Below are 23962 nucleotides of genomic sequence, written 5' to 3'. Positions count from 1 at the left end.
ACAGACCAGATAGGCTACTGAAGTTCAAATGTTTGACGCAACGAGCGGTTTCAACCTTCATGGTCAGGCGATGGCGGAAACCCATAGGCAATGCAATGGATCGTTCGGAGAAAACGCTGCCGCGACTGTGTGAGCTACGAGCCACGGGTGCCTCAGAGGAGGCTGTCCAATGTTGATGTTCGTAACTGGGGAGAAGCAATGGGTTTACCTTCAATGAGAGGTTTCAATGTCACAACCCACAACCAGCTTATGGATAATTTGTTCAAAATGTTTGGTTTCCCTTGGTAGCGCACGACAAATGAATGAATGATTTGAGAATGTATAATTTGAGGTTTTCATGCGTTTCTCGAACCCTCCGCATCAAGTTACAGTGACTAGCAACATCGAATAAATCGTAGCTAACAGAAGCCCAATTGTGGTTTTAGTTTCAGTTAAGTTTAAGTTTCCAGTGTACTCAAGGTGGTAACAGTCGCAACACGACAAGCCCCGGCCAAATCTCGCGCCCCTCCCGCCCCACCCACAACGTTCGCAACACCAGGAGCTCCTACCCCACCCCCCAGTGCCGCCGAGCCCTGGCCTCTCAGACAGCTCGAGCCCCTCGGCACGGCACGGGCCGCGGTCGGCCATGCCGTCCTCGGCCCACGGCGGCACCCCGGCCCTATCTAGGGGAGGGGCGGGCGGTCGAGTCCCGAGGTCGTCGCTCTCGACGCCAGGCATTGATCCGCAGTCGCCCCGGCGAGGTCAGTGGTGACGTGGGCCGCCGCCGACGCCATGGGAGTCAAGGTCGGCCAACAGCCCGTGGGCAGCGCCAACGGCGGCCGCCGCTCACCGGGGTCCCTCCCCAGACCTGACGGTCCTTCTGGGCTCTCCCCTCCTCCCAGGGAAGCGTGTTGATCTCAATGAGAGGTGTCATGAGCTTGACGCGCTTTGGGGATAGAAGAATGGCGAAAGATGCCCGTAATGCCTGCCTACCTGCGTTCCCCTTTCGCACTTATCGCGCCTCCTGTAGCCCTTCTCCATGAGCCCACCGGGGGGACCTGCCGGTGGTGACATGTGTGCCGGCCACGTGTGAGTAAGAACACGACTCGCGAGCGTCCGCGTCGCTGTGAATACTCGCGTGCAAGTATGTGAAGTCAACTCAACTCCTCCACTTGCTTCTTACGGTCATCTTACTAAGCGTAACATAAATACGACGCCACGCGACCAGTGACCTTGAGCGTCTGCCACTACCACCAATTACGCAGACGAGGTAACAACGTTTCTGCATTTATCTTGCAGGTTGCAGCGATGACCCCTGGACACCCAGCGCGGTCTGCGGGCGGCTCGAGCGCCGCCTACGGCGTTCTCGTCTAGTGTGCGCGTGCATCGACCTGCCTAACACCTGACCTCGGAGCTCAGCAGGCTCCCAGCGGAGCGAGACAGCGAATGTTCGCACAAACTGTATTTACGGCGACATTGGTTACGACATTGTGCCCTTGACATCATGCGCTCCGTACGGGCCCGTACTGCACATCCGAGATCTCCTCTGCGGTCCGCCAGCCGGAGCGGGCGGCCCGGGCGCGGCCGCCGCCCCCTCGCACCTCCGACCGACGACAGGGCCCACCAGGCCCCACAGAGGACCAACCAGCCGAAATAACCTCGCACGCCGGCACACCATGACGCGAAAGTAACCATATAATGTAGACATCAACGGCTAACGACGGTTGCATTCACCCAAACTGCACATTGCCCCGAGGCTATTCTACATCACAGGCAGACACGCGCCGCGCGCGCGCGCGCGCACACACTCACACGCACAAAAACACTCGCAAGACGGCTATGTTCACGCGCCAGGTGGTTGGTGCCGCGCATGCGACGCCAACCGGTCGTGCCTGACCCCCGGCGGCGTCTATGTACACGACAGGCCACGCACCACACGCAACCATTCCCAGCGACTGGTCATGCACTAAGAACACCACCGCGCAACACTGCAACGGCGCTGCATCCCGGCTTGCAAGCTCCCCAGTGAATCATAGCGCAAGTGGGTCACATGTGACCTCGAGTCACCACCGAGAGCGCGCCGGTAGCCGGCTGTCGACTGTGTATCACTCTGTGCGCACTTGAAGAGACAGCGGAGCAGAGGCCGACCTTCAATGTGCAGTGAACCCAGCTGCGCGCCACATCTCAACGTTGCTCACGACGTGTAAATTTATTTATACCTGCTCTCGGGGGCGTTTCTCAGAAACGATAGCGCGCGCGCGTCAGGCAATCCCGACCGTTTGTCTTTCACCGTGTATATGCGTGTATGTGCAGTCATTTTGTACTAGAAGACTGGCGCGACCGGCCCTATTTACAAGCCGACGAATGAGGCGCCCGAGTGACGCGATGATACAGAGGACAGAGAGCATACAATGGAGCCAGCAGCGCTTATACAGCCTCCAGCGACCGGCACGGGCCAACCTTCTTCGTCAGGTTGAGCGGCTGAGGCTCCTGATCACATCGGCGCTCGGGCGCCGTGCCCACCGCCAGCGCCGGCGCCGGTGCCGGTGCCGGTGCCGGTGCCGATGGCGGTGCCGGTGCCGGTGCTGGTGCTAGTGCTGGTGCTGGTGCTGGCGGCGGCGGCGGCGTCGAGGCGCTGCCGGCCACGGGGCTGGCGGCAGCCGGCGGCGGCGGCGGCGGCGGCGGCGACGGCGGCGTGGCAGCGCTCGCCATGCCGAGCAGGCGCGCCACCACCTCGCGCTGTCGGATCTGCTCAGAGCTCCAGGCGCGCTGCGGCGGCGCGCCCAGGATCCGACTGAGCGTGGGTGTGCGCGACACCTTACCCTCCTCTTCGGCGGCCGGCTCGCAGCTGCTCTCGCGGCGCATCCAGCGGAACTTCTTGTGCGGCACCAGTTGCTCGCGGCCCTCGGTGGCGGCCAGGCCGGGCGCGGCCAGTGCCTGCTTCAACAGCGGCATGCACTCCTCGCCGGCGGCGCGCTCGTCCAGTAGCGTCGGCGGCGACGCGCACGGGCTGGCCGACGGCGAGCGCGCGTCGTCGGGGGCGCGCCGCTTGGCGGCCGCCGGCAGGAGAGCGGCCGCCAGCCGCGGCAGCGGGCCGGCGTCCGGCGACGGCGAGCGGCCGGCGCGGCCGCTGCCCTCCTCACTCCCCACGTAGCCGGAGCTGACGCTGCACGGCGAGCTGGCGGCGCCGCGTGGCGCCTCGGCCGCCCACGCCGGCGAGGTCGTCGTCTCCTCGGGCGCGCGCAGCGAGCGCACCATGTCAGCGTGCAGCGAGTTAAGCGTCTTCAGGTCGTGCACCTTGCCGGCCAGCTGCGCGAACAGGTCAGTCGCCTGCGGATGGTTGCGCACCAGCGCGCTGCGCAGCGCTGCGTCCAACTTTGCCCGGATCCGGCCTATCAGCTCCACGTTGCGCAGGCCGGGCCGCTCGGTGGTGAGCACGACGCATGCGCAGAACAGGCCAATCTCGGCGTCGTCCAGGCGGAGCGCGTTGAGCTGCGCGGCAAAGTCGAACATGGAGTCGAGCAGGAAGCGCGGCTGCGAGCCGGCCGGGTAGGCGTCGCGGTGCACCAGCTGGCCGTTCAGGCACGCGGCCGCGTTCGTCTGAAAGCAGGACCGGCGTCAGCGCGCGCGCCGGTGGCGCCCCCGGCCACGTCACCCACGGCCGCGGCGCCGACCGCGACCTTGGACGCCGCAGAGGTGACATTCAGCGGACGGCGCAAAAGGCCGGACCTGCAAACCCCTCCCCTCCCGGACCACGAGGCCGGAACAGCGCCTCTCCCCCACCCACCGCGCCTGGATCGGTTCTCCGCCGCCCGCGCCGCCCGCCCTGGGGCATCCCATGGCATGACGCAACGGGTGGTGAATCGATGAGCCCACGGCGTTTCCCCGGTCCGCGGAGAACTGCGCAACAGCCGGGAGCAACGTCCCGCCCCTGGTCACGGGGTCGCCGCCCCATTGACCCCGGGGCGTTTCGCCAATTTCGTTCGGCACCGCCGGTCGGATCGGCTCACGAGATACGCCGCCTCACCACAGAGGAAGGCATGTCAGTCATCCGGCCACGCCCGCCACTGAGCACAACGGCCGACATTTGCCCGCCACTCCCGCAAATACCGCCAAAATCTGCAGCTTGGCTCGCAAAGTTAGCCTAATGGAAGGCGTCTCTCCTAATTATGCATGGGTGGTGCGTTAGCCGCATAAACGTCCCAAACCTTTCAAAGAATCAGGGCAAACAACACGCACTCGGAAAACGAAGCCATACACCTAAGCATCTCCTGCAATTTTAACGCTTCTCCATCATCATAACCACACACGGAGCCATACCGGACCGGCGCGCGGCGCCACCCCCATCACCACCGCCCGGCCAGACCACGCCGGGACGGCCCAAATCTGCCGCCGCGCCACCCCCGACACCGGCCGTCCGGCGTCGGCGGGGGCGCGGACGAACCGGGCCCGGACCGCACGAGATCTGCCGCCGCGCCACCCCCGACACCGGCCGTCCGGCGTCGGGGGCGGCGCGGACGAACCGGGCCCGGACCGCACGAGATCTGCCGCCGCGCCACCCCCGACACCGGCCGTCCGGTGTCGGGGGAGGCGCGGACGAACCGGGCCCGGACCGCACGAGATCTGACGCCGCGTCGGCTGCGCTCACCTCCGAGTCGAAGGTGCAGGCGAGCCACACCAGCAGCACCTCGAACACGCTCGACTTGAGCAGCGTGACACGGTCCTCCTCGGGCAGGCGCAGGAAGCCGGGCAGGCGCTTGGCGAACTCGACGACGGCCTTGATGTGCGGCCCGAACAGCTGCGAGTCGCGCAGCTGGCCGCACGCGTCCGGCTCGCGCGGGCTGAGCGGGCACGCCTGCAACAGCCGAGACGCCGGTCAGGTCAGGCAGGCCAGATTGCAGATCCGGTGAAAACGGCCTTCGTGAGCGCGTCTGTATCAGCGGAAAGCCGGTCAGGCCAGGTCAGGTCAGGTTAGGTCAGGTCAGGTCAGGTCAGATCAGACCAGGCCAGGTTCAAGTCAAATTGCAAATCTGGTGTACACAGGCGTTGGTGAGCGCGTCTGCAGCAGCGGACAGACGGTCAGGTCCGGTCAGGTCAGGTCAGGTCAGGCCAGTGGACTTGTCTGCGACGGCAGACACGTACCGTGCCGGGTCAGGGGTCTGTCGTTCATGGGCTGAGCGGAGAGACCTGAAGCGGCGGAAAACGAGATCACGTCATGCCAGGTCAACTGCATATGCAATGAATGGCAACCTCTGCCGGCTGCGTGCAGGAGGGTTTCTGGTTAAGATCAGGCGTGGGGTGTCGGTCAACCCTGGGGAGCAGGCTTAAACAGGTGACGCAAGGGGAAAGGCAGGGAGAGAAGTGAGGGGCCACGTCAGGTAACATGGCGTCATCTCCGCCGGGCAACGCCCCACTGTCGACCCTTCGCGAAGCGTCGGCACTGACACGGGCCCCTTCTGCGCTCCGACCAATTCCAGGGGCGTATCGACCCAGTTCGGTCCCCACTAGCAAAGTTCCCACCGGGGTTCCTGGACTGGCGGCATGGTGACCGGCTGCGTGGTGATTTGGAGCGGGGCCGACATAACCCCTGCTTACATAGGAAATGCTTGCCAGATTGGAACGAACCGTGCCATTAATAGCAATCTCGGTTATTCTCTTGAAAAGTGTTTTAAATTATCAGAATTTGTGCTGCAAGTGCGTTTGTGCTCCACTTCGCAACCAGGCTACGCAACTGACTGCAATAACTTCAGCATCTTGTACTATATTACTGTCGCCCGCCTACGGAGCCGGCTTGTTCAATACCAGCGGCCGCAGTGCCTTCTGGAGACCGACAACACCGCGCCTCCGCTCTGGCGTGGGACGTGTGACGTCAATAGTGACGTCATCCGGCGCTAGGTTACGTCGGGCGCGGCTCGCGGCGTTAATAGATGGGAGGCGGGCAGGTGACGGAGGAGCGAATTCTCGGGATTTGAAAACTAGAGCACAGAGCAGAAAGCAGACGATTCGAAGCATCGCTATACTCGTGCAGCCCATGAGGAATAACCGTTGTTGAATTTTCCACCATAAAGGCCTGGTAATTACGTGGGACGGATCCCAAGCGTGGGAGAAATTACAAGAAACCAAACGTGTATGCACTCGCCTCATCACCATATTTTTCACGACTGGGCTCTCCAGCAGCACTGACAGCACTTTCCACGCCGCGAGGACCGCCATCCAGCGGACGCTCGCGAGAGGACTATCTTATCACCTTTCCGGCACCGCCAGCCCGAGTCTGACTGACAGCAGATAACCGACCAAGGCTGGCGGCACATCAAGGCCGGGCCCCACTGTCGCGCCGCGTCACCTCCTGCGTTACGCCACGCCAGCGGCGATCCCAGAAGACGGCGGTGTGGATCCGGCGGACGGCTGTGAGGATCCCAGTGGACCTGTGTGGACCCCAGCGGACCTGTGTGGATCCCAGTGGACCTGTGTGGATCCCAGTGGACCTGTGTGGATCCCAGTGGACCTGTGTGGATCGCAGTGGACCTGTGTGGATCCCAGCGGACCTGTGTGGATCCCAGTGGACCTGTGTGGATCCCAGTGGACCTGTATGGATCGCAGTGGACAGCTGGGTAGATCGCAGTAGACAGCTGGGTAGATCGCAGTGGACGGCTGCGTGGATCGCAGTGGGCAGCTGGGTGGATCGCAGTCGGCAGCTGAGCAGACCCGAGCCGCATTCTGCCGCGGCCACCGGCCTTCCACGAAGGGCATCAAGGTTTGAGCCACGGAGCGCGCTGTTTGAGTTGACGTGAACTTAGCGACCACAACCAAGTTGACACCGGGATTTCCGCGTCATGGCGGTCCCACGAGACAGATTGCCCTTGACTGTCTGGTCCAGAAAGTTTTGCGCTCCCGCGAGACCGATGAGCGGCTTATAGTGTCGCCGCCTCTTATCAGAAGACGCGGAAATGGTGCAGAGAGTGCACGATAAAGAAGACGAATGACCAAGCCACACAACTGTGAGGCGAAATAGGATTAGTCGCTTGACTCTCGGAAGCCCGACGGCCGAGCTGTCACTCAGCTGCCAAATCCCTCCTCTATAAACAGTGGACTCCGCAGGAGGTGACGTCCAAACGACCTCGCCATGCCCCCCCCCCTCCACCACCCTCCCCGCCGGCTTGCTATCAGCAAAAAAACTCGTCCACAGGTGTGGGCAAGGTTAGCACGGCGAGCATCTGGGAGCCGGGGGCAATCAGCAGCGACCTTGACTCATTTCCGACAAATGTCACGGCACGACGGGCTGTCCGTGGGCAGCGCAGGCTGCCGGCGAGCCGGACCGAGGGGGCGGCGGGGGGGGGGGGGGCAGCACTACTGTGGCGGAAAAACACCCACGGTTCGTCGGTCTTTACGTGGATGGAGCGTTAGGCAGGGAGGGTTAGAACGCGAGCGCGGTAAGGCACGCAGGTGCGGATGCCTCGCTTTGCCGCGCTCCGCGCGCGACGGTTCAGTCGGCGGCTGACACCGATCACAGTGAGACCTCGGGCACAGCCGACGTCGGGACTGCCCATGCGGCGGACAATAGGCAGACATCGAGCTCGGCCGCCTCTCCAGCCCAAGCGCGGCGCGGCGCCGCCGAAACACCGCTGCCCCGCCGCCGCCGACGCCCGCCGGCGGAGCCCCCGCCCAAGGTGACGCTTGACGTCACGCGTCCGCCCGCCGCCGGGGGGCGGGGACGCCGCGGCCCGACGGGCATCCGGAAGTGCGTGACGTCACCGGAGGGCTTCAGGGTCAGCGACGGAGACGCGAGGGCGCGGGGAGGGGGACTTTGATCGGCTAGCGGCGGCGACACCGTCACGTGCATGGCGCGCTGCTTCGTCGTTCTCGGAAGCAGGCGTCAGAGCCACAAATTCTCGGACTTGTTGTCAGTTCACCGGTTCTTCCAACGACTGTCAGGTCGCCGCTCCCTTACATTAGTTACCCCCGGATATTCTCCATCTGAAGTGTCTCAAGACTCCGGTTAGGAACTTCGAGGTCTGAGGGGTTACGCGCAGCGGCGGAGCACAAGGAAACCGATCTGGCTGTCCTTCGGCACCACTTCTGAGTGTTCCACTGACCAACATTGATAACGGCGAACCCCTGCGCCACTTCAAACGACGCGGAGCGCGACCGTGAACATCAGATACGCGCACACGTTCCGCTGCCGCCGCCGACACCTTTGAGAATGGCCCCGTGCCGCTGAGTGGCTTGAGATTGGCAGCGTAAAATCTCCACTCTTTAACGGAGCGCCGTCTAAAATCGTGTAAAGATCTGGGTCGTAACCTGGACGGTGGTGATCGGAAAACGGCAACGGCTCACTTTGGGATTTGAATTACTAACCACCAGCTTCGCCAAGGTATCTCACGGTGAGTACGACAGCGCATTCAATCACCTAGTCATCAGCCTACAGCCAAACAAACCAGCCCCGGCCACCGCAACTCATCCCGTTCACCAATTAAGCGCCGCCATCCATCACCATGCCTGACGAGCACGTCTCCATCCTCCTGACCCCTCCCCGCTGGGCGGCGGTACTCACGTATCCGGCGGCGGTCTGGCTGAGCGCGTCGGTGGCCTGACCGACGGCGGCCGCCTGGCGGGCGCGCTGCAGCAGCGGCGCCACCCGCGGCGCCGTGAACTGGCACGTGGCGAGATGGGCCTGCACCACGGCCTCGGCCAGCACGCTCTCGTCCTCCAGCTCCGACAGTGCAGCCTGCTGCCGGTACTGCTGGCTCACGGACTGCATGGCCGCCAGGATCTTGGCCTTCTCGCGCTTCGGCACACGTCCGAACCGCACCGCTGGAAAGGAAACGGCGCGCGCGTCAGCCGGGTGCAGGTGACGTCACGACCGTCGATGGGAGGAGCCGTCTGGGGGGGGGGGGGGGCGCCCTCGGGTGTAGATGGTGGCGGAACGCTTTCAGCCAGGCGACACGAGGGGGGGGGGGCAGGTGCGGCCAGGTGGCAACGTTTCAGACAGGCAAGGCAGCCGACAATGCCCGACCCAAGAGTGTGCTGATTTGCATATTTGACCGCGAAGAGGGCAGCGAACTTCACCGCGCCGCAATTCGTTTCGCTTCGCAACGGCTCACTTTAAGGCGAGCATTCCATTTGCATCATGTAAGCATAACACGGGCTGAGGCCGTAATACGGAAAGACGGCCGCATCTCATGCATGACATTAGCCCAACGGAGCACCTGTGGCAGAGTAACGAGAGCCGATCACGTGCTCCGCCAGCGGCGCCGCGAACCACCCGCCAACCCCGGCTGACCCCGACAAAGCGGTCACGCAGACCACGGCTTCGGTAAACGCGGCAGCCGCCGCGGAGGAAGTGGCCGTCGAACGCAGGACCGGAGCGGGGGCGCACTTCAACACAGGGACCGGAACTTCCGCCGGAAGAGGCCACGAGTCACCGACCTCCTCACCCACGCCAGGATCGTTAGTATGAGGGGTCGACGCCCCGCGTCAGCCACACCCGACATATCGACACTCGACAAATCGAGCTGGGTTTGCTGGATCAGCAACATCCTACGAGCGGCGCGTTTGAAAATAAAGAATGTGCACCGCCAGGGTTGAACACTGGCACAACCTCGAAAAGCACCCAGCGAAGACGGCCGCAACCGACACGACCAGCACGACCCGAAGCCGGTCGGCCCTACCCCCGCCTGCAGGCCGCTGCCGACCCGTCACGATCTCAACCCTGCCGCCAACTCACGCGTGCGCCCGCCTCCAGCGCGCCTCTCCAGAATCCCCTTCAGGATCGGCGACTGTCCCGGCCACGTCCATGTCTGAGCACCACCGGCCCGGAGCACGACCGCCGTGCTCTCGGCGTGCCGCCCGGGGGGCGACTCACCGGCCGTTCCGGGCGCGGCGCGCCACCGCCGGCGGCTGCGCGCCACCGCCGACCTTGAAAACCGAGCCGGCGTCGATCGCGGGGAGGGGCGGTGGGGGGCAGGGGGAGGGGGCCGCTGACCCACTTCCCGGGTGCGACGACCGCCAGGTGGGCGCCCCACTCCCTCCCCCCCCCCCCCGGACGGGGAAGAGAGGGAGGGGAGTGGTAGGAGGATAATGGGCTGTACATGAGGACGCGAGTGTTCACTAGGAGGGTCAGGTTGATGGAAGGTCAACTTGACGGAAAATGCCGAGGATTTAGGTTCTTGCTGACTACGGCGCACATTTCGGGGTGCCGCTTCTTGGATCCCCATCAGGCGACAAGGACATCGAGCACGAAACCCCGGCAAAAGCTCCAGCCTGTTTGATGCTGTGAACGGACGCAACGGAAAACTTGCTTCTCACGAGCTACCTCACCGCCTTATTACCTCAGTAAGGAGTTTCGGGACGCTCATGCCTGAGTCAACCTACGAAGTCTAGACGCGATCTCGCGATGTTTTCCGTCGCGGTTTGAAGGTGCGGTTATGACGTGTGAAGACAGGACTAGGTTACATTTCTTCATAGTGACTCACATCATTCCGAATACTCCAGCCTCAGAAGACACCGTCGTTGTCTAGGTAGCGGACATTGGCCCACTACGAGCCATGCAAGCCCGTCATATTTCGACAAAGCACGCATGCCCTTCGCGTATTTGACATCAAAACTGGCTAACCAAAGGGACGAGTTTGGGTTCCGCGTCGCCCATCCTCGTGCAGGTTGAGAGTCGCACGCACAACCACACAATTATGGCTGAAAGCTCAGCAAATATCTGACAAAGAAGCAACAGCCATAACGTGGAGCAAACATGCTTCTAACAAGCCCGTTGCATGCGCCGCCGTCACCGGCGTGCCACCACCCCCGCTGCCTGCTCCCCTCGCCCTCTTCCCGAGCCCAGCGGCGGCCCAGGGTTGTTGACACGCCTCTGTCCCGCCCGCTGGCCCCTGTCGAACCGCTGGCCAATTAAGTCCCGTTGCCGCCGCTTATTAATAGCGACGGAAGCTCCGGTGTGAACTTCCTGCGCCAAACTTCGGTCCGTGCCGGCCGGGCGCCGCCGCTGAGCGCGTCACGGCAGGGGTCGGTGACCTCGTGACGGGCGCCCCGGCCGGCAGCCGGGGCACCTCGGTCCGCGGCCGCCCGTAAACAGCGGCCGGCTGCGCGAGAGATACGCACACGAGCGGACGTGGTCTTGGGTGGGACTGCTCCAGGTTGTTTATGTTTACCGTAATCAGTGTCTCAGCAGCAGCACTGGGAGGGTCGTTCGCGGGCGAACGGGGCATGGTGACTTTAAGGAAACGTGTATACGGGGCCATTGTACCAAACGGATGGATATGCCGCGCTAGCGCTCGACTAAGCTGTCTGTGAGGCTGGAGATCAAACATCTTATCGGTGGCATCTCATAATGCGGGGAATGCACCGGCATTCAAGCTATTTCATTTGGTTCATGACAGGGTAAGGAACGACGCTATGCATGCTATGAGGACTTAGTCCTGTCGCCGGCGGCCTACAGTTCACGTCTGAAGTGTCTGACAGAGTAAAAATGCGGGGAAAATTTCTTTCCACTTATCAATGCTTGATGCGACTTCAATGCCTGTAGTAGGAGCATAAATGCGACCACGACGGGCATCTCAAACAACTCGTGCGGAAAATTGCACGCCTTTGAATGGAGCACGAATGCGAAAATCGGATATCTCGCACAACTCAAGCGGAAAACTACACAACACGCCAGGAAGCAGGGGACCACCAGCACAAACCGGTTCTACACCAACCGAACCACCCCACTCTCCTCTCCACTCACCCTTGGCCGTGTATCCCATGCCTGCCACCAAGCCTCCGCTCGGCTCGTCCCTGCTCCCAGCACCTCTCCGACGGCGCGGGTCCCGCTCTCAAGCTCGGCTCGGTCCCGCAGCGCGGCTCGACCCGTTCTGTCGCGCCGCCCCCTCGCCGCCCGCACCCCGTTCGCCAGCCAACTGGAGCGCTCGCCTCCTGCTGACCCCGTAACCCGAGGTCGTTCACCCGGCGCGCGCGCGCCGCGGTGGCCAGCGGTGGGGGGGGGGGGGGCGTTCTGATAATCGACGGCGCCGGTTGGTCATCTCCCGCTTGTCATGTCCGGCGCACGCCGGCAGACAGTGAATAACCGCCCGGGGCTAACCGGCTTTCAAATCCAGGAGCGTTTAAATGGACGGGGAACGGCTGAGCAGCGCACATTTGAGAACTACGGCGCTCGAGCCTGAATCTATGGAAGTTATGGCTTTGCTGCCACTCTATCGCCGTTGTATCTTGCATTAGACCGCCTGTGCGAGACGTTGCTGCTATATGGCTAGATAAAGAACGACGTAATCGGTAGTACATTCCAGGTGCAGCTGCGCGTAACTGGGCACTGCAAACCGCACACTGACAGCGGATTCGCACGCGTCTTCAGCAGCACGGCAATGGAACGCTAAGATCCCCTTAGACAGCCGATTCTAACGTTATCGGCCTGCTGCGGCCGCGCCATCTCCACCGCCCACTACTCTCCCTCTCCTCGTCTCCTCCGCCGCCTCTCAGGTCAGCGCCCGGCCTGCACAGCACGCCGGTCAGCGAGCGGGGTGCACGACCGGCGAGCAGCGGCGGCGCGCGCGGCGGCGCGCGCATCTGGAGCAGCGCGCGCCGCCGCCAGCCGTACCGTTAGCGCGCGTCACACGCAGCTGTTCGCCGTAGCGGCGCGGTGACGCGCGCGCGCGCGCCGCTCCCGGGAAACGCGGAGAGGGGCGACGGCGGGTCGGTGACCCCGGCGGTGAACGACCGCCAGCGGCTGCCGACGCCCCCGCGAGGCTCGAACCCAGCACCGGCCCAGCCCTGGTGACCCGGCGGGAGACGGCGCCTCCGGCCGACGCCGCGCAACGGCGTGCGGACAGGCTGTCTGTCTGTCTGTCTGTCTGTCTGTCTCTCGGTCGGCCGGTCGTAAACGGTCAGCTGACGCGAGGCATCTGACCCGACAGGCGGGCCGTGAGGCAACCGGTGCTTAGACTATGTAAGTACATGGACAGTGTTTGCTTGCTACCTGGGTCGGTTAGTCCCACGGGCGTTAAGGTCAAAGTAATGCAACTGCAAGGATGGTTCAGACGTCGAAGACACGTAAGGCCTTTCAGTCAAACCAGAGATAAATCTCAGTGATTGCATTTGCAACATAAACCCTCCGCACTAATTCGCAGGGAAAGGATAAAGGATCCTAACTTAAAATGAATTGTGCAAAGAAAAGCTGACCTGGAATTTTTAAGCCAGGCCCCGATCTAGGGCTTTTCCAGGTCGGCGGACCCTTCACAGAGCTACTCACCATCTCGACTCATTCCAACAGTCATGCACTTCTTCAGGCGGCAGTACTGACACCGATTGCGGTTAATCCTGAGAATGGAGCAGTTCTGGTTCTTGGTGCAGGGCTTGTACTGGATCTTCTGCTGGATGGAGCGCCGAAAAAAGCCCTGTAACCGTGACCAGGCAGCTGGTTAAGGCGGTGCTAACGGGCGCATGGGCGCGCCTACCGGCAGAAGGGGGCGTGACGTTCGACTAAGCACAGCCACGCCAACACACGTGCAATCCATTATGCCCGTTTGAGACCGAGACAAAGCCAACCACCCTCTCTGGGGCGCCCTGTCCGGCCAACCCCCAACCTAAAAAGCCAAACGCGCAGCGGCCGCCTCCCACCGACTTCGCGTAGCCGGCGGCGGTGCGGCGAGCACCGGCGCGGCGGCGCGCGCCAGCCGAGGACTTGCGCCGCGGCCGCCGCGTCACGCTCGGCCGCGCGGCGTGGAGCGTTCCTCGCCGCCTCCGCCCGTGGGTTGCACGGTTTACCGCGGCCGCTGGCGGCGGCGGGGTCATCGACTGGGCCCCGGCCGGCCGGCGACCCTCCCATGACTCAGGCCACTCGGCGCCGATCAGCGTTTCTCGGCGGCGGCGGCCGGCGCTGTTTTTCCTCGGAAGCGGCTAACGGATCGGCGGGCAACAAAGCCGGGGGAGTCCATAAACGTCCGAGATGGCCGCGCGGCGTCCTCGCGCCGGCGCCGAGGTGCTGCCACCGCCGCCTGTGAAGTTCACACCGCTAGTCCGGGGAGGGGGCTGCTGTTGGGAAGTCTGCTTCGGTGCGACCGACGCGGGGTTAAGGCCAGAAAATGGTGCGCCTAGTCGTTCCTTCTTTCGCAATTTCTCCAGCGGTAAACTTTTTCGGCGTTCGATGGCTATTTTATACCAATTTTGGACAAAATTGAAAGCATGACTGTGGGACCCGCTGTTCGCACGATCATACCGATATTCCCCTGTAACACTACGCACCATCAGCCTGCCCACCGCGCCAGCCAAACGAAACGCCACGAGACCCGACAACGACGGCATCCTCTCCAGCCCCTCCCCTCTCCCTGGCCGGCGGGTGCGACACCCAGCCCGGGTTCATAGATCACTTGGCGTCGGCGGTCGACGCCTGACACCGTCATGAACCCTGCCCCTCCTGGCCTTGGTCGCCGGCCGGGGGTGAACGACTGGCCGGTCGGCGGCCTTGGTCATCGGGTCGATGTCAGGCCGCGCCCCGTCGCTTATAGCCCGGGACGACGTGGCGCTGACCTCGGCGACCCCCCCCCCCCCCCTCCCCTTCGCCTCCGCCTCGGCCGACGGCGGCGGCAGCGGCGGCGGCGGCGGCACCAAGGCCAGCTGAGAGGTCGATCGCTTCAGGGATACGCACGAGGCCACGCTGCGCCGGTATAGATCGCATGGCGGCGGACGCGGCCGCGCGCGGGACGGCGCGTACCATCGACCGGGGGTGAGCGGGGCTGGGTGAGCGGGGCTTGGAGGAGTGCCGGGCGAGCAGACCGAGCGCCTCGGGGCGTGGGAACTGAAATCGAACGGCACGCGTCGACGAAAGCCATCAAACGCCTTGAGGTTAGACGATAGGTCGGTTTCTGAGGCGTCACGGATGTGAGGCTGTATGCGGTCTGATGTGTCACTCACCTTGCAGCCCTCGCACGAGTGGACGCCGTAGTGAAAGCCCGATGCCTTGTCCCCGCACACTTGACAGAGCACGGTGGTGCCATCGAAATCTGCAGCACAAGACGGAGCGCACGTCGTCAGAACGGTCTCGACTGCCCGAGTACGCCGCAGTTGTAATTTATGACACGCTCGAAGGCAGCCCAGCCGGCAGTCGAGGGCCTGCGTAGTTCAGACCCCAATAGTTGAAGACCGTCGTAAACTAACGGTCCCGTCGTAAAACTCATACATTCGATCAGTCCTTGTCGTAACTCATTAGCAGAGCCATTATCGCTCATGAATTCCGTATACTATGTCGACTATTCGTGATGGCTGAGTCATCAGATGGGTCAGGAGCGTGATTGTGGCAGGAATGTGTTGAAGAGGAGAAGCATGCACGGAAGCGAACACGCTGCACATGTGGACCACGCTCGCTGAAGTAAGCGCTCAGCGCCAGGTAGTCCCACGAATACGACAAGGTACACGACACGGTGGTACGACACGGCATCAACATGACTGTAGTAGCCATATCAATGCACCGATGAATATGCCGCATAAATTGACGGCTGCAGAAGACATACGGATGCACGGCTCCAGTGGAAACATGGATACCCGGTTGCAGTACCCATGAGCGTCCCACTGCACTTGCTCCAGCGGGCGTGCGTACGACTACTGCAGTTACGCGGTAAATGTACGTGACAGTCATACGAATGCATCGCTGCGGTGGTCCTTCTAGCTGCCGACTGTAGCGGACACTTGAATGCACGCCTGCCACGTCACAGGCATGTAGTACACGCGTGCACGAGCGCATGAGTCACACGCACGCAGCGGTGCGGGACCCGCCCGGGCACAGCCAGCTCGTCGGACCGGTCTGAGTTCAGGGACAGCGTACGGTCCGACGGCCGAATGGCGACGCTTCCTGCGCACGCGGCGGCAGCTATGCCAGAGCGCAGGCGAAAGGGTTACTTAACTTCAGACTGGCTATGTGGTGCACCGAGGAAAAACGTAAAACAACGCACAAGTGCATCACTAAATGAATTAAATGTCAAAACGCATCAAACGTGAAAGTGCACAAATATAGTGAAACACAACACAAATATAATGAAATGGTGCGGCTCGCAATGCATCGCTACAAACTGGGGATGCATTGTGCATGACTACCTCGTGAATTCTTTGCAGTATGCAGTTTACTACCATCTTCTTCAGAGCGGCCGGTACAAGCACAAGAGCTGACCAGCCGCCCTGGTGCAACCCAAGCAAACGAAGATACCTTCGACAATGTGACCCGCCCTTCTCACCATCGATCCATTCCAGCAGGAGCGTCCTACGCGACCATCACCTCAGACATCCCGAAACCCTTCAGCAATCTTTCACCAACCCCAAACATTTCCAGCACAACGCGGCGTCCTCTCTCCGTGTCAGAGGCAAGGAGAGGGGAGGGGCGCAGGTCGAGCCGCTCCCACGGCCGGGCCGGCGCCAGCTGATCGGCCGCTATTTCCGCCCGCAGGTCGCTCACCCGGCGGCCTTTTTGCGCGTGCGGCCGCCGCCGGCACGTGGCGCCGGGAGGGGGAGCGACGGGGAGGGGGCTGCGGGGGTGGAGAGGGGGGGGGGGGGCGCACAGCACGTGGCGGCGGGCGCAGGCGGGCTCGTCGGCGGGAGCGTCGTCGGTGCGGCCGAGACGTTGCGCGGCGACGGCAGGGACCGGGTGTAACGTCACGTAATGTGACACGAGGGCTTCCGGCGGCGCACGAGTGTGCCCGGAAATCGCATGTTCGCACCATCGCACCGACCCCAGACGGAAGCCACGGCAGGAACAACATTACATGGCTTCCTTCTCCACCACTAACAAACTGGCGTCCGACAGTACTCTTAGCTACTCGCGACTAATCGCAGCGACGCTCCAAACGATTCAGGCGTGCTAGCGTTACTGTCCCCAGGCGAAGAACGCTCATAGAGGTTGGTGTGACAATACTCCCAGAACAAGCGTGCACCATATGATTAAACGTTAAAATAACAGCAGTTTTACGGATATTGATATTGCAGCTACCTCTTTCCTCCAGTCACAGCGCGTCTACCTTCCGTGGCCTACCGAAGCGTCCCGAAAACGCTCGCACCAGTACACCACTCACAGTCACAAACAGAAAGGACGATGGCGGGACGGAACGCCGACAATGAACCAGCGACGGCTAGGTAATCGTCCGCCCTCTCCAGGACCGCAAGTCAAACACATCGCCGTCCGCCCGAAGCTGCCGTCATGGCAGACGTCGGCCCCCCGGCACGTACCTAGCGTGGGAGGCGGCCGGCTGTGGTCGGGGGTGGTGCTGGACACGCAGCCCGCCTCGTGCGGCGCCCTCTCGCACATGGCGCCGACGCCGACGCTAGCTCGCGCGCGCCCGCCACCGACGCCGGCCGCAGGCGGCCGCTAATAGTGAAAGTCGGGTCCGGACTGCGCGCGGGGCGGCCGCCACGACGCGCGCGGCGCGGCCGGCGGCGGCGACGGAGGCCCGCCATTGGTCCAGCCCGGCGCCCGTCCATTGAACCGGAGGACCTTGATCTTGCGACGGGCGCCCGCCGGCGCCGCCACAGGTGCCCTCCCGTCGGGCGACAGGTGTCCGCGCGACGGAGGAGCCTCGCGAAGGATCGATGTCTGCACGGCACAGGACCCGTGTCCGTAGAGCGGCTGGCCGGTTTACGCACGGCGGATGACCTGCGCTCGCACGAGGAGGACTTCGAAGGAGGAGCGGCGTACGCACAGCGCGAGACTCGTTTCCGCACGGCAAATGACCTCTGTCCGCTCGGGGAGGACTTCCGCGGAGGAGCGGTGTCCGCACCACAGAAAAAGAACGCCCTCGCAAGGACAAATGCCCCCCCCCCCCCCGTTTCAGGACATGTTCGAACTGTTAGCTGCATCAGGGACATGCGGATTCCTGGCAGCGAACATGTACCCAGGACGGACGATACATGTCCCACGGTGGAGACTGCGGAGACGCCAGGAAGCAGACCAAAGGCGCCTAGCCATCTTAAACATAGGGTGGGCTAAGCCTGGCCAGTGGGCAGCCCATTGTGGCCTCACTACAGCCCATCCTGATCCATGTAGGTCCCATCCTAATCCATGTAGGTCCCAGTTCGAACTCTAGTGGGCCATTCTAACCCGTAGAAGGTCCACTATTGACTCTGAAGGCACATTTTGTTCTGCGCGGGGATTCTTATCTGTAGAGGGCCCATTATCGACTGCGAGGAGCCTGTTCGGGTCTGTTGAGGGCTCACTATCTAATCTTAGGGGCCCATTTTGGCATTTTTAGTTTGCCCCCCCCCCTCCTACCCCCGACTTCAACAAAGTTCCGCGCACCTGTTCCTATGTCACTCGGCCTAAGCCATAACGGTTACACAGCGGCGCGCGTGGTCGATCGAAAAGACAATTTGAAGATTTGTGAGCTGTTGGTGCGGGATTAATGTCACCAGAGCACGACAGGATTCGGCTGAGAAATCCATTCAGATTAGATCCGAGAAGATTGCGCATACGCTCATAAAGCAGGCCAGTAATGGGCGAGTAGCTACTCTGCTTGTCGAGCCTGTTGTTTCAGGTACTCACCAGCCAGCGTGTTATGCGCCGATCATATAAAGCATGTAAATGAAAATGTAAGGGCATGAAGGCAAGTAGTTGTTCTTGAGCTAATGGTATATCAATGGTTAGCGCGAAACCATCCATTCGCAATGGCAAATGATCACACAGGATCGCAGGTCAACAGCGCACTGATGACCTTTCTTCTGTTGTACGACTGCTATGAAAATAACGTCCAGCGTCATAGGTAGCCTTTCTCGTTAAATTATCTTGCATTCCGCTCACAAGACACAAAACTATTTTTGCCGGGGTAAATACGTTGGTACAGGCACCAGCCACCAGAATTGGAACGATCAGGTTGCATTTCCATAAGCATCGTGATATAAGTTCTGGCGAGCTGTATTTCCGTACGGTGGTCTCCGATTTCCGCTTGTTTGCTGATGCAGAGCGTAACTTCAAAAACGCTGGGGCAATAGTGGGATTCGGTCTTTCATTCCTTGCATGCAACGCTATGGACGTGACGTTGATTTCCTGAAAAGTTGTGTCTCCCACCGCCGTCTCCCAGCCTCATGACTCCGTTCCCCTCCCCCCTCCCCCAGCCTGGAGCACAGCCAACAGCTGCAGACCAGCGGGAGGTTGCCTCGCCGCGGCCGGCACGCGCGCGTACCCCCGGCGGCGGCCCAGTGCTCCGCACGCACGCGCGGGGCGCGCCGCAGGACAAGGAAGGAAACACCGCCGGCGCAGCGCGCGTTTCCAGTTCATTCCCAATGGCCAGCGGTGCGGACCGTTAGCCACCGCCCGGCGCTGTGAAGGGCGTCCCAAGAGCGCGATGAAACCAAAAGTTGAACAACCCGGAGGGCCGCTTCCTCGTGCCGCGCCGCGCCTAATGGGGCCAATGTCTTCTTCGGCTTCGGATAGCGGACCGGCGGCGGCGGCCGGTCCGCGCATGCGCACAGCCGCCGCGCGGCCATCGACCGGGCGCGTGGCGCTCGGAATACGCGCCAGATGGCTCTGCAGAGTCAGCCTGCGCCGTCGGGCGGAGACGAGGGTCGGAGAGCGGCGGGGGGCGACGGCTCCAGCGCCGCGCCCGGCTCGAGGAGTCGGGACACTGGGCGCGACTTGACGATCGCAGGGGACGGCCAAGACGGCCGCCGGTTCAGCATCAGAGTTATGAAGATGTGGTGGCTCAATGTTTAATGTCCTGTGATATGTCAGAAGCCTTATTTTGACTGTGCTCGGACGGGGCTCCCACTAAGGAGCACTCCAGACCTGTCATGGCTGGCGCGTGTAGCTTACCCCGGTCATATGGGGCGTCACGAGGATGCATGAGGAAGCGAGAATGAGGCAAAAGCGGCGGGCGTCAGTCAGAGACCGTAGCAAATTTTACAATCAGTGGCTGCACGAAGCCACCTGAGATAGAAGTGCTGTGATAACCATTAACGGGGGGAAGAGGCCGTCAATTTGCTATCGGGAGCAAAGAGAGCCAGCATGCTACTGAACGTCGCAGGCGATCATACCCACATACATCAGGCACGTCTCTAACTTATCAGCTCAGTTTTACTCGGCGAGTGTGAGAGAGATAAGAATGACAAAAGGCGCAGTCAAGAGCGCGCGTGAGGCGTTGTTGTTGAGGCAGGTTGAAAAAAATTCAAAGAATTTTAGCCATCGGTAGAAGCTTTTTCTACGACAAGACACTAAGAAGCTTTAAATAGGAGAAGTCGAAACCATTTAATAACCTTACTAACTTCGTCTTGGAACTACATGCTAATGCTATTGCGACAAATGGAGAGACAAGTGCTCTTAGCACAGAGTGGCCTTGATGCCCTTCCTCTGGTTCTTCAAGACGACAATGGCTCAAAATCATAAAGCTTCGCCTGCGAAGCAAGTACGCTGTACGTGCCAAGACTCGAGTGCAACAAATCCGACTGCAGAAGGCCGTGGCTGGTACTGTGCTACCACCTATCGAATCTGGTTATAAGTACAAGTTCAAAACTAGTGGCGAACTAGCGGTTGGGTATATGACCACTAGATGTCTCCGTGATCGGCAAATCTGGTTGAACTACGGCACTGCCAGTTTCAGCCAACTTTGGACGGTTCGGCATGTCGAGGTGCTCATTTGACGAAAACCGGCTTCCCAAAAATTAGGAACGCTACATTTCTTACTAGTATCTGATATCTATGCGCACGTAAGGAAAATCGAACTTTAAGGTAGTTCGGAATTATTAGTGATGCCACCCAACATATGACACGCCTTTTCAATAGATGTTTTATAACAGTTTATATAAAACAGCGGTATAACGGCATGCATAATACAACTACACTTCTATATTACTTCCAAAGATCCCGCGATGATGCCTTGAAACACTCGACCAACTCTAACCAGCCGTGAATATCACAACCTCTACTACTACTCCACCAACGCAATATCTCGCCCTTCGCAATCGTAGACGCCCCAGACCCGGTCTGCTCGGCTGGGGGGGGGGGGGGGGGAGCGGAAGCCGCACGCGAGCCGCGGTGTCGCCAACGACGGCGGCCCACATCTAGGTCAGCGATGGGCGAGTTCAGCGACCGGCGCCGCACGCTGAGGTCAGGCGGCGCAAACACTTTCACTTTCACGGACGCGGCGCTTGTGACGCCGGCGGGCTACTTCCAGGACAGCGGCGGGGGAGAGGGCGGCAGGGCTCGACACGCCCCGGTCAGGTCCGGCTGGTGGCGGGCGGCGACGCACTGGGCCGGCGGTAAGACGGGTAACAACGGGTTCGAACCGCGAGCTCCGGTGCCGGGCCGGGGAGGATGATGATAGTGTTTGGGGGCTTTGTGACGATCGCCTTCTCAACGGCATGCAACTCTTTGAATGAGTGGTTGTGATGTAGGCTGACGCAAGCAAGCTAGCGTCTTCGTGCCATTTGAATGGAAAGGATACGTGGAATAGCCTCCCCGCACCCGGACGGTTAGTGGATTAACCGTGGTGTCGGTACAGACGACGTACACCTGAACTTAGAGGTAATGCAGTTAAGATAATATTCTATCCCGCACTGAAGCTGGAAGTAACTGATGGAAGCGAGTATACATCATGCACATACATGACGTCAAGCTGGCCACGTAGCTCAGACGTGAGCTCGCGCGAGTTCCAGTTAATTTTGGTGCCAAATATCGATGCACGACTTTCAAGACACTCGCATTGGTAAAGAAGTAAAGTGTGGAAAAGTTTTTCCACAAAGCTCAGGCTAACAGTTCAGCTCTGCTCTCGTTGGGTGTCAGCAATAACCACCTCCCACGCTGGGCATCATCGGCATGCACCCTGTACCCTGCACACATAGTCGTCGTTAACATGGCAGGACCTATCCGGATAGTCTGCGGTCCTTTCTCCGGTGACTTTCACGCATCTATGCCCCGCGCAGCGCGCAAGAAGAACGAAGTAGAGCAGTCCACCCATTAATAAGCTCTTGATCCCATTTCGCAAGCGGCGTGCCTCGCTTTCATTTTGCACCTCCCAAAAGAGAAAAGCCCACGCTAGCGCGGCGCTGCGGACCCTCGGTTTCCCCGACCCGAAGAGCAGCGACCTCTGCTATTGCCTGAGGCTGCTGTCGGCGCAGCCGCCATCGGCTACCCAAGGCTACGGCTGACGTCAAGCCGACGATGGGAGCGACCCGCGCGCCGCCTGCCGGCCGCTGACCTAATTACGAGGCTGCCGAGCCGAGTTCATTCACCTGACCCTGAAAACTAGGCCATGCGGCAGAGGCGTTGCCAGCGGTCGGCACACGGGCGACGGGTCAGGGGCCACCGCGGGGTGCAGGGGATTTCTCATTAGCTCCCCTCACGAGCCGCCAAATTTTTGCCTGACAGCTGATCGATCTCATGACAAATGGGGGTCTATCCAGGGGCGCTGTCATGCGTTTCGTTTCAATGGCCCACATACGCGGAATGCTTTCCTTGCCTGAGATTGTCTGCGCACAAACCATATTGTCGGCACAGGTGTCAAGCTTTCGAACAGTCTTATGCCGCCCCCGAAATTGCATGGCCTATGTCGCTATGCAACAAGGTACAGGCGATAGCCACAAAAGTGCCAGCACTTGCAGCCAACAAGGTTGTCTGCACACCGCATGACCAGGCCCGCTCCAATCCCAGGTCATAACCACGGTGCACAGACGCAGGCCTTGCACCGGATCCAACAGGCGTCGGCGCACGTCGACGACGCGGAAAAATATCTGCCAGCGCTCCTGGTCCCCGTCCAAGCGCGCGCCTGCCAAGTTGTGTCGCGACCTTGACGTCGCGAGGCGCCGGTAAAAGTAGGCTCCGCAGTACAGCACGGTTTCGCGTAACCGGCCGGCTTAGGTCGTGCGACCGCCCCGTCGGCGCCGCCGCAAGACAGCGGCGAAAAGTGAAACCGGGTTCACTGACCGCCCGCTCGGGGAGCCACCGCCGGGACCCAACGAAAGCAAACGCTTTGGAGAAAGTCGCCGAAAGTGAAACTCGCTTCGCCTCGGCCGCGCACGGCGGCACGGGTTGCATGGCAACCGAGTGTGAACTGCCTGAGAGGCTCGGGACGCGCTCCTGTTCGGAAGAAATCGGCTGGAGATGCCGCTCCGGGCTCCAGGCTGTTACGGGCAGTTTTGCCAGACGCATGACGTCAGACAACACTCGAGCCTCACCTGACCGTCGGGATAAAGGGTTCAACGGCAGACAACGCCCATTTGGTCTAGACCGTGCTCAGAACGAGTCGCCTTAAAACAGGGTCAGAAACAGAGCATAAGAGCCAACACGACAGGAACGGTGTTCGGACGACCGCAAAAACTAAACATATCCACTCGTAACCCCGATGCAGGGGCGAGGCTTTGCAAAATAAGTGGAAGAGGTGCACGGGAAAGGGGCTAAACTTAGCCCCAGAATACGCCAAAAAGGTGTTTCACGAGACTTCGGCCCGCTTTCTTCTCAAAGTTAGAGGGGCGTAATAACACCGTCAGCTGAAGAGGAGCCTACACCCCTGGCCCGTCGGACGTACCTGCCACGATGCCAGGGCTGAGCGCGCCCACCTCTGACCGGGCCAGGTCGAGCAGCATCCTGCACTCGCCCGCTGACTAGAGCGGTATCACAGCGGAGACGAGAGAGCGCCGGCGCGCGGAGCGAGCGGACGCGGTACACTGGCGTGGCAGCCGGCCGGTCGGCGCCCCTGCCCGCTCCCCCCGCCCCCCGCCGACCGCCCACGGCCCCGACGGTGGCGGCGCGCGGCCGAGGTCGTCGACCTCGCGTCCGGATCGATGGGCGGCCGGCCGTCGGCGGCCGCGAGCGACCGGCGACGAGCGGCCTGTTGTGCGACCTGGCGAGCGGTCAGAGGTCCGGGTCTGCCGGCTTCCCGGACAGGCGCCCATGAGCTCCCCGCCGTCCGGTGGAGACGGACGGGGACAGCACCCAGGTGTGCTCTGCCAGAGACGGGACAGACTGGTTGTCTGCGGCAAGACCAACGCCGCCTGGGATGGCAGTCGCACACAGGCT

The 23962-nt window shown here is 61.5% G+C and overlaps 1 protein-coding gene across 1 annotated transcript; it reads right to left on the bottom strand.

Annotated features, from left to right (window-relative positions):
* Positions 1-2406: 2406 nt before the first annotated feature.
* Positions 2407-23594, bottom strand: LOC119098157 (nuclear hormone receptor E75). The gene is made up of 8 exons (XM_037221087.1): positions 23472-23594; positions 14893-14981; positions 13232-13376; positions 8531-8790; positions 4628-4834; positions 3130-3579; positions 2689-2955; positions 2407-2469 (listed from the first exon to the last, which is right to left on the bottom strand). Exons 1-8 carry the CDS (start codon positions 23527-23529, stop codon positions 2407-2409), a joined length of 1539 nt encoding a protein of 512 aa, XP_037076982.1. The 5' UTR covers positions 23530-23594.
* Positions 23595-23962: the final 368 nt, after the last annotated feature.

The sequence above is a fragment of the Pollicipes pollicipes genome, unplaced genomic scaffold (genome assembly GCF_011947565.3).
Source record: "Pollicipes pollicipes isolate AB1234 unplaced genomic scaffold, Ppol_2.1 Scaffold_4740;HRSCAF=5597_pilon_pilon_pilon, whole genome shotgun sequence".
Lineage (NCBI taxonomy): Eukaryota > Metazoa > Arthropoda > Thecostraca > Pollicipedomorpha > Pollicipedidae > Pollicipes > Pollicipes pollicipes.
The sequence above is the reverse complement of the archived record's forward strand: the minus strand, read 5'-3'. Positions and strand labels throughout refer to the sequence as shown.

Bases quoted from the DNA above. Each gene is read 5' to 3' on its own strand.
- LOC119098157 (XM_037221087.1), bottom strand. From the start codon at position 23,529: ATGCTGCTCGACCTGGCCCGGTCAGAGGTGGGCGCGCTCAGCCCTGGC. The intron at 4,835-8,530 runs GTGAGTACCGCC...CGGCTGTTGCAG, and splicing joins GCCAGACCGCCGCCGGATAC to GCGTGCCCGCTCAGCCCGCG. The intron at 2,956-3,129 runs GTGGGGAGTGAG...CTACTGGACGAG, and splicing joins GCAGCGTCAGCTCCGGCTAC to CGCGCCGCCGGCGAGGAGTG.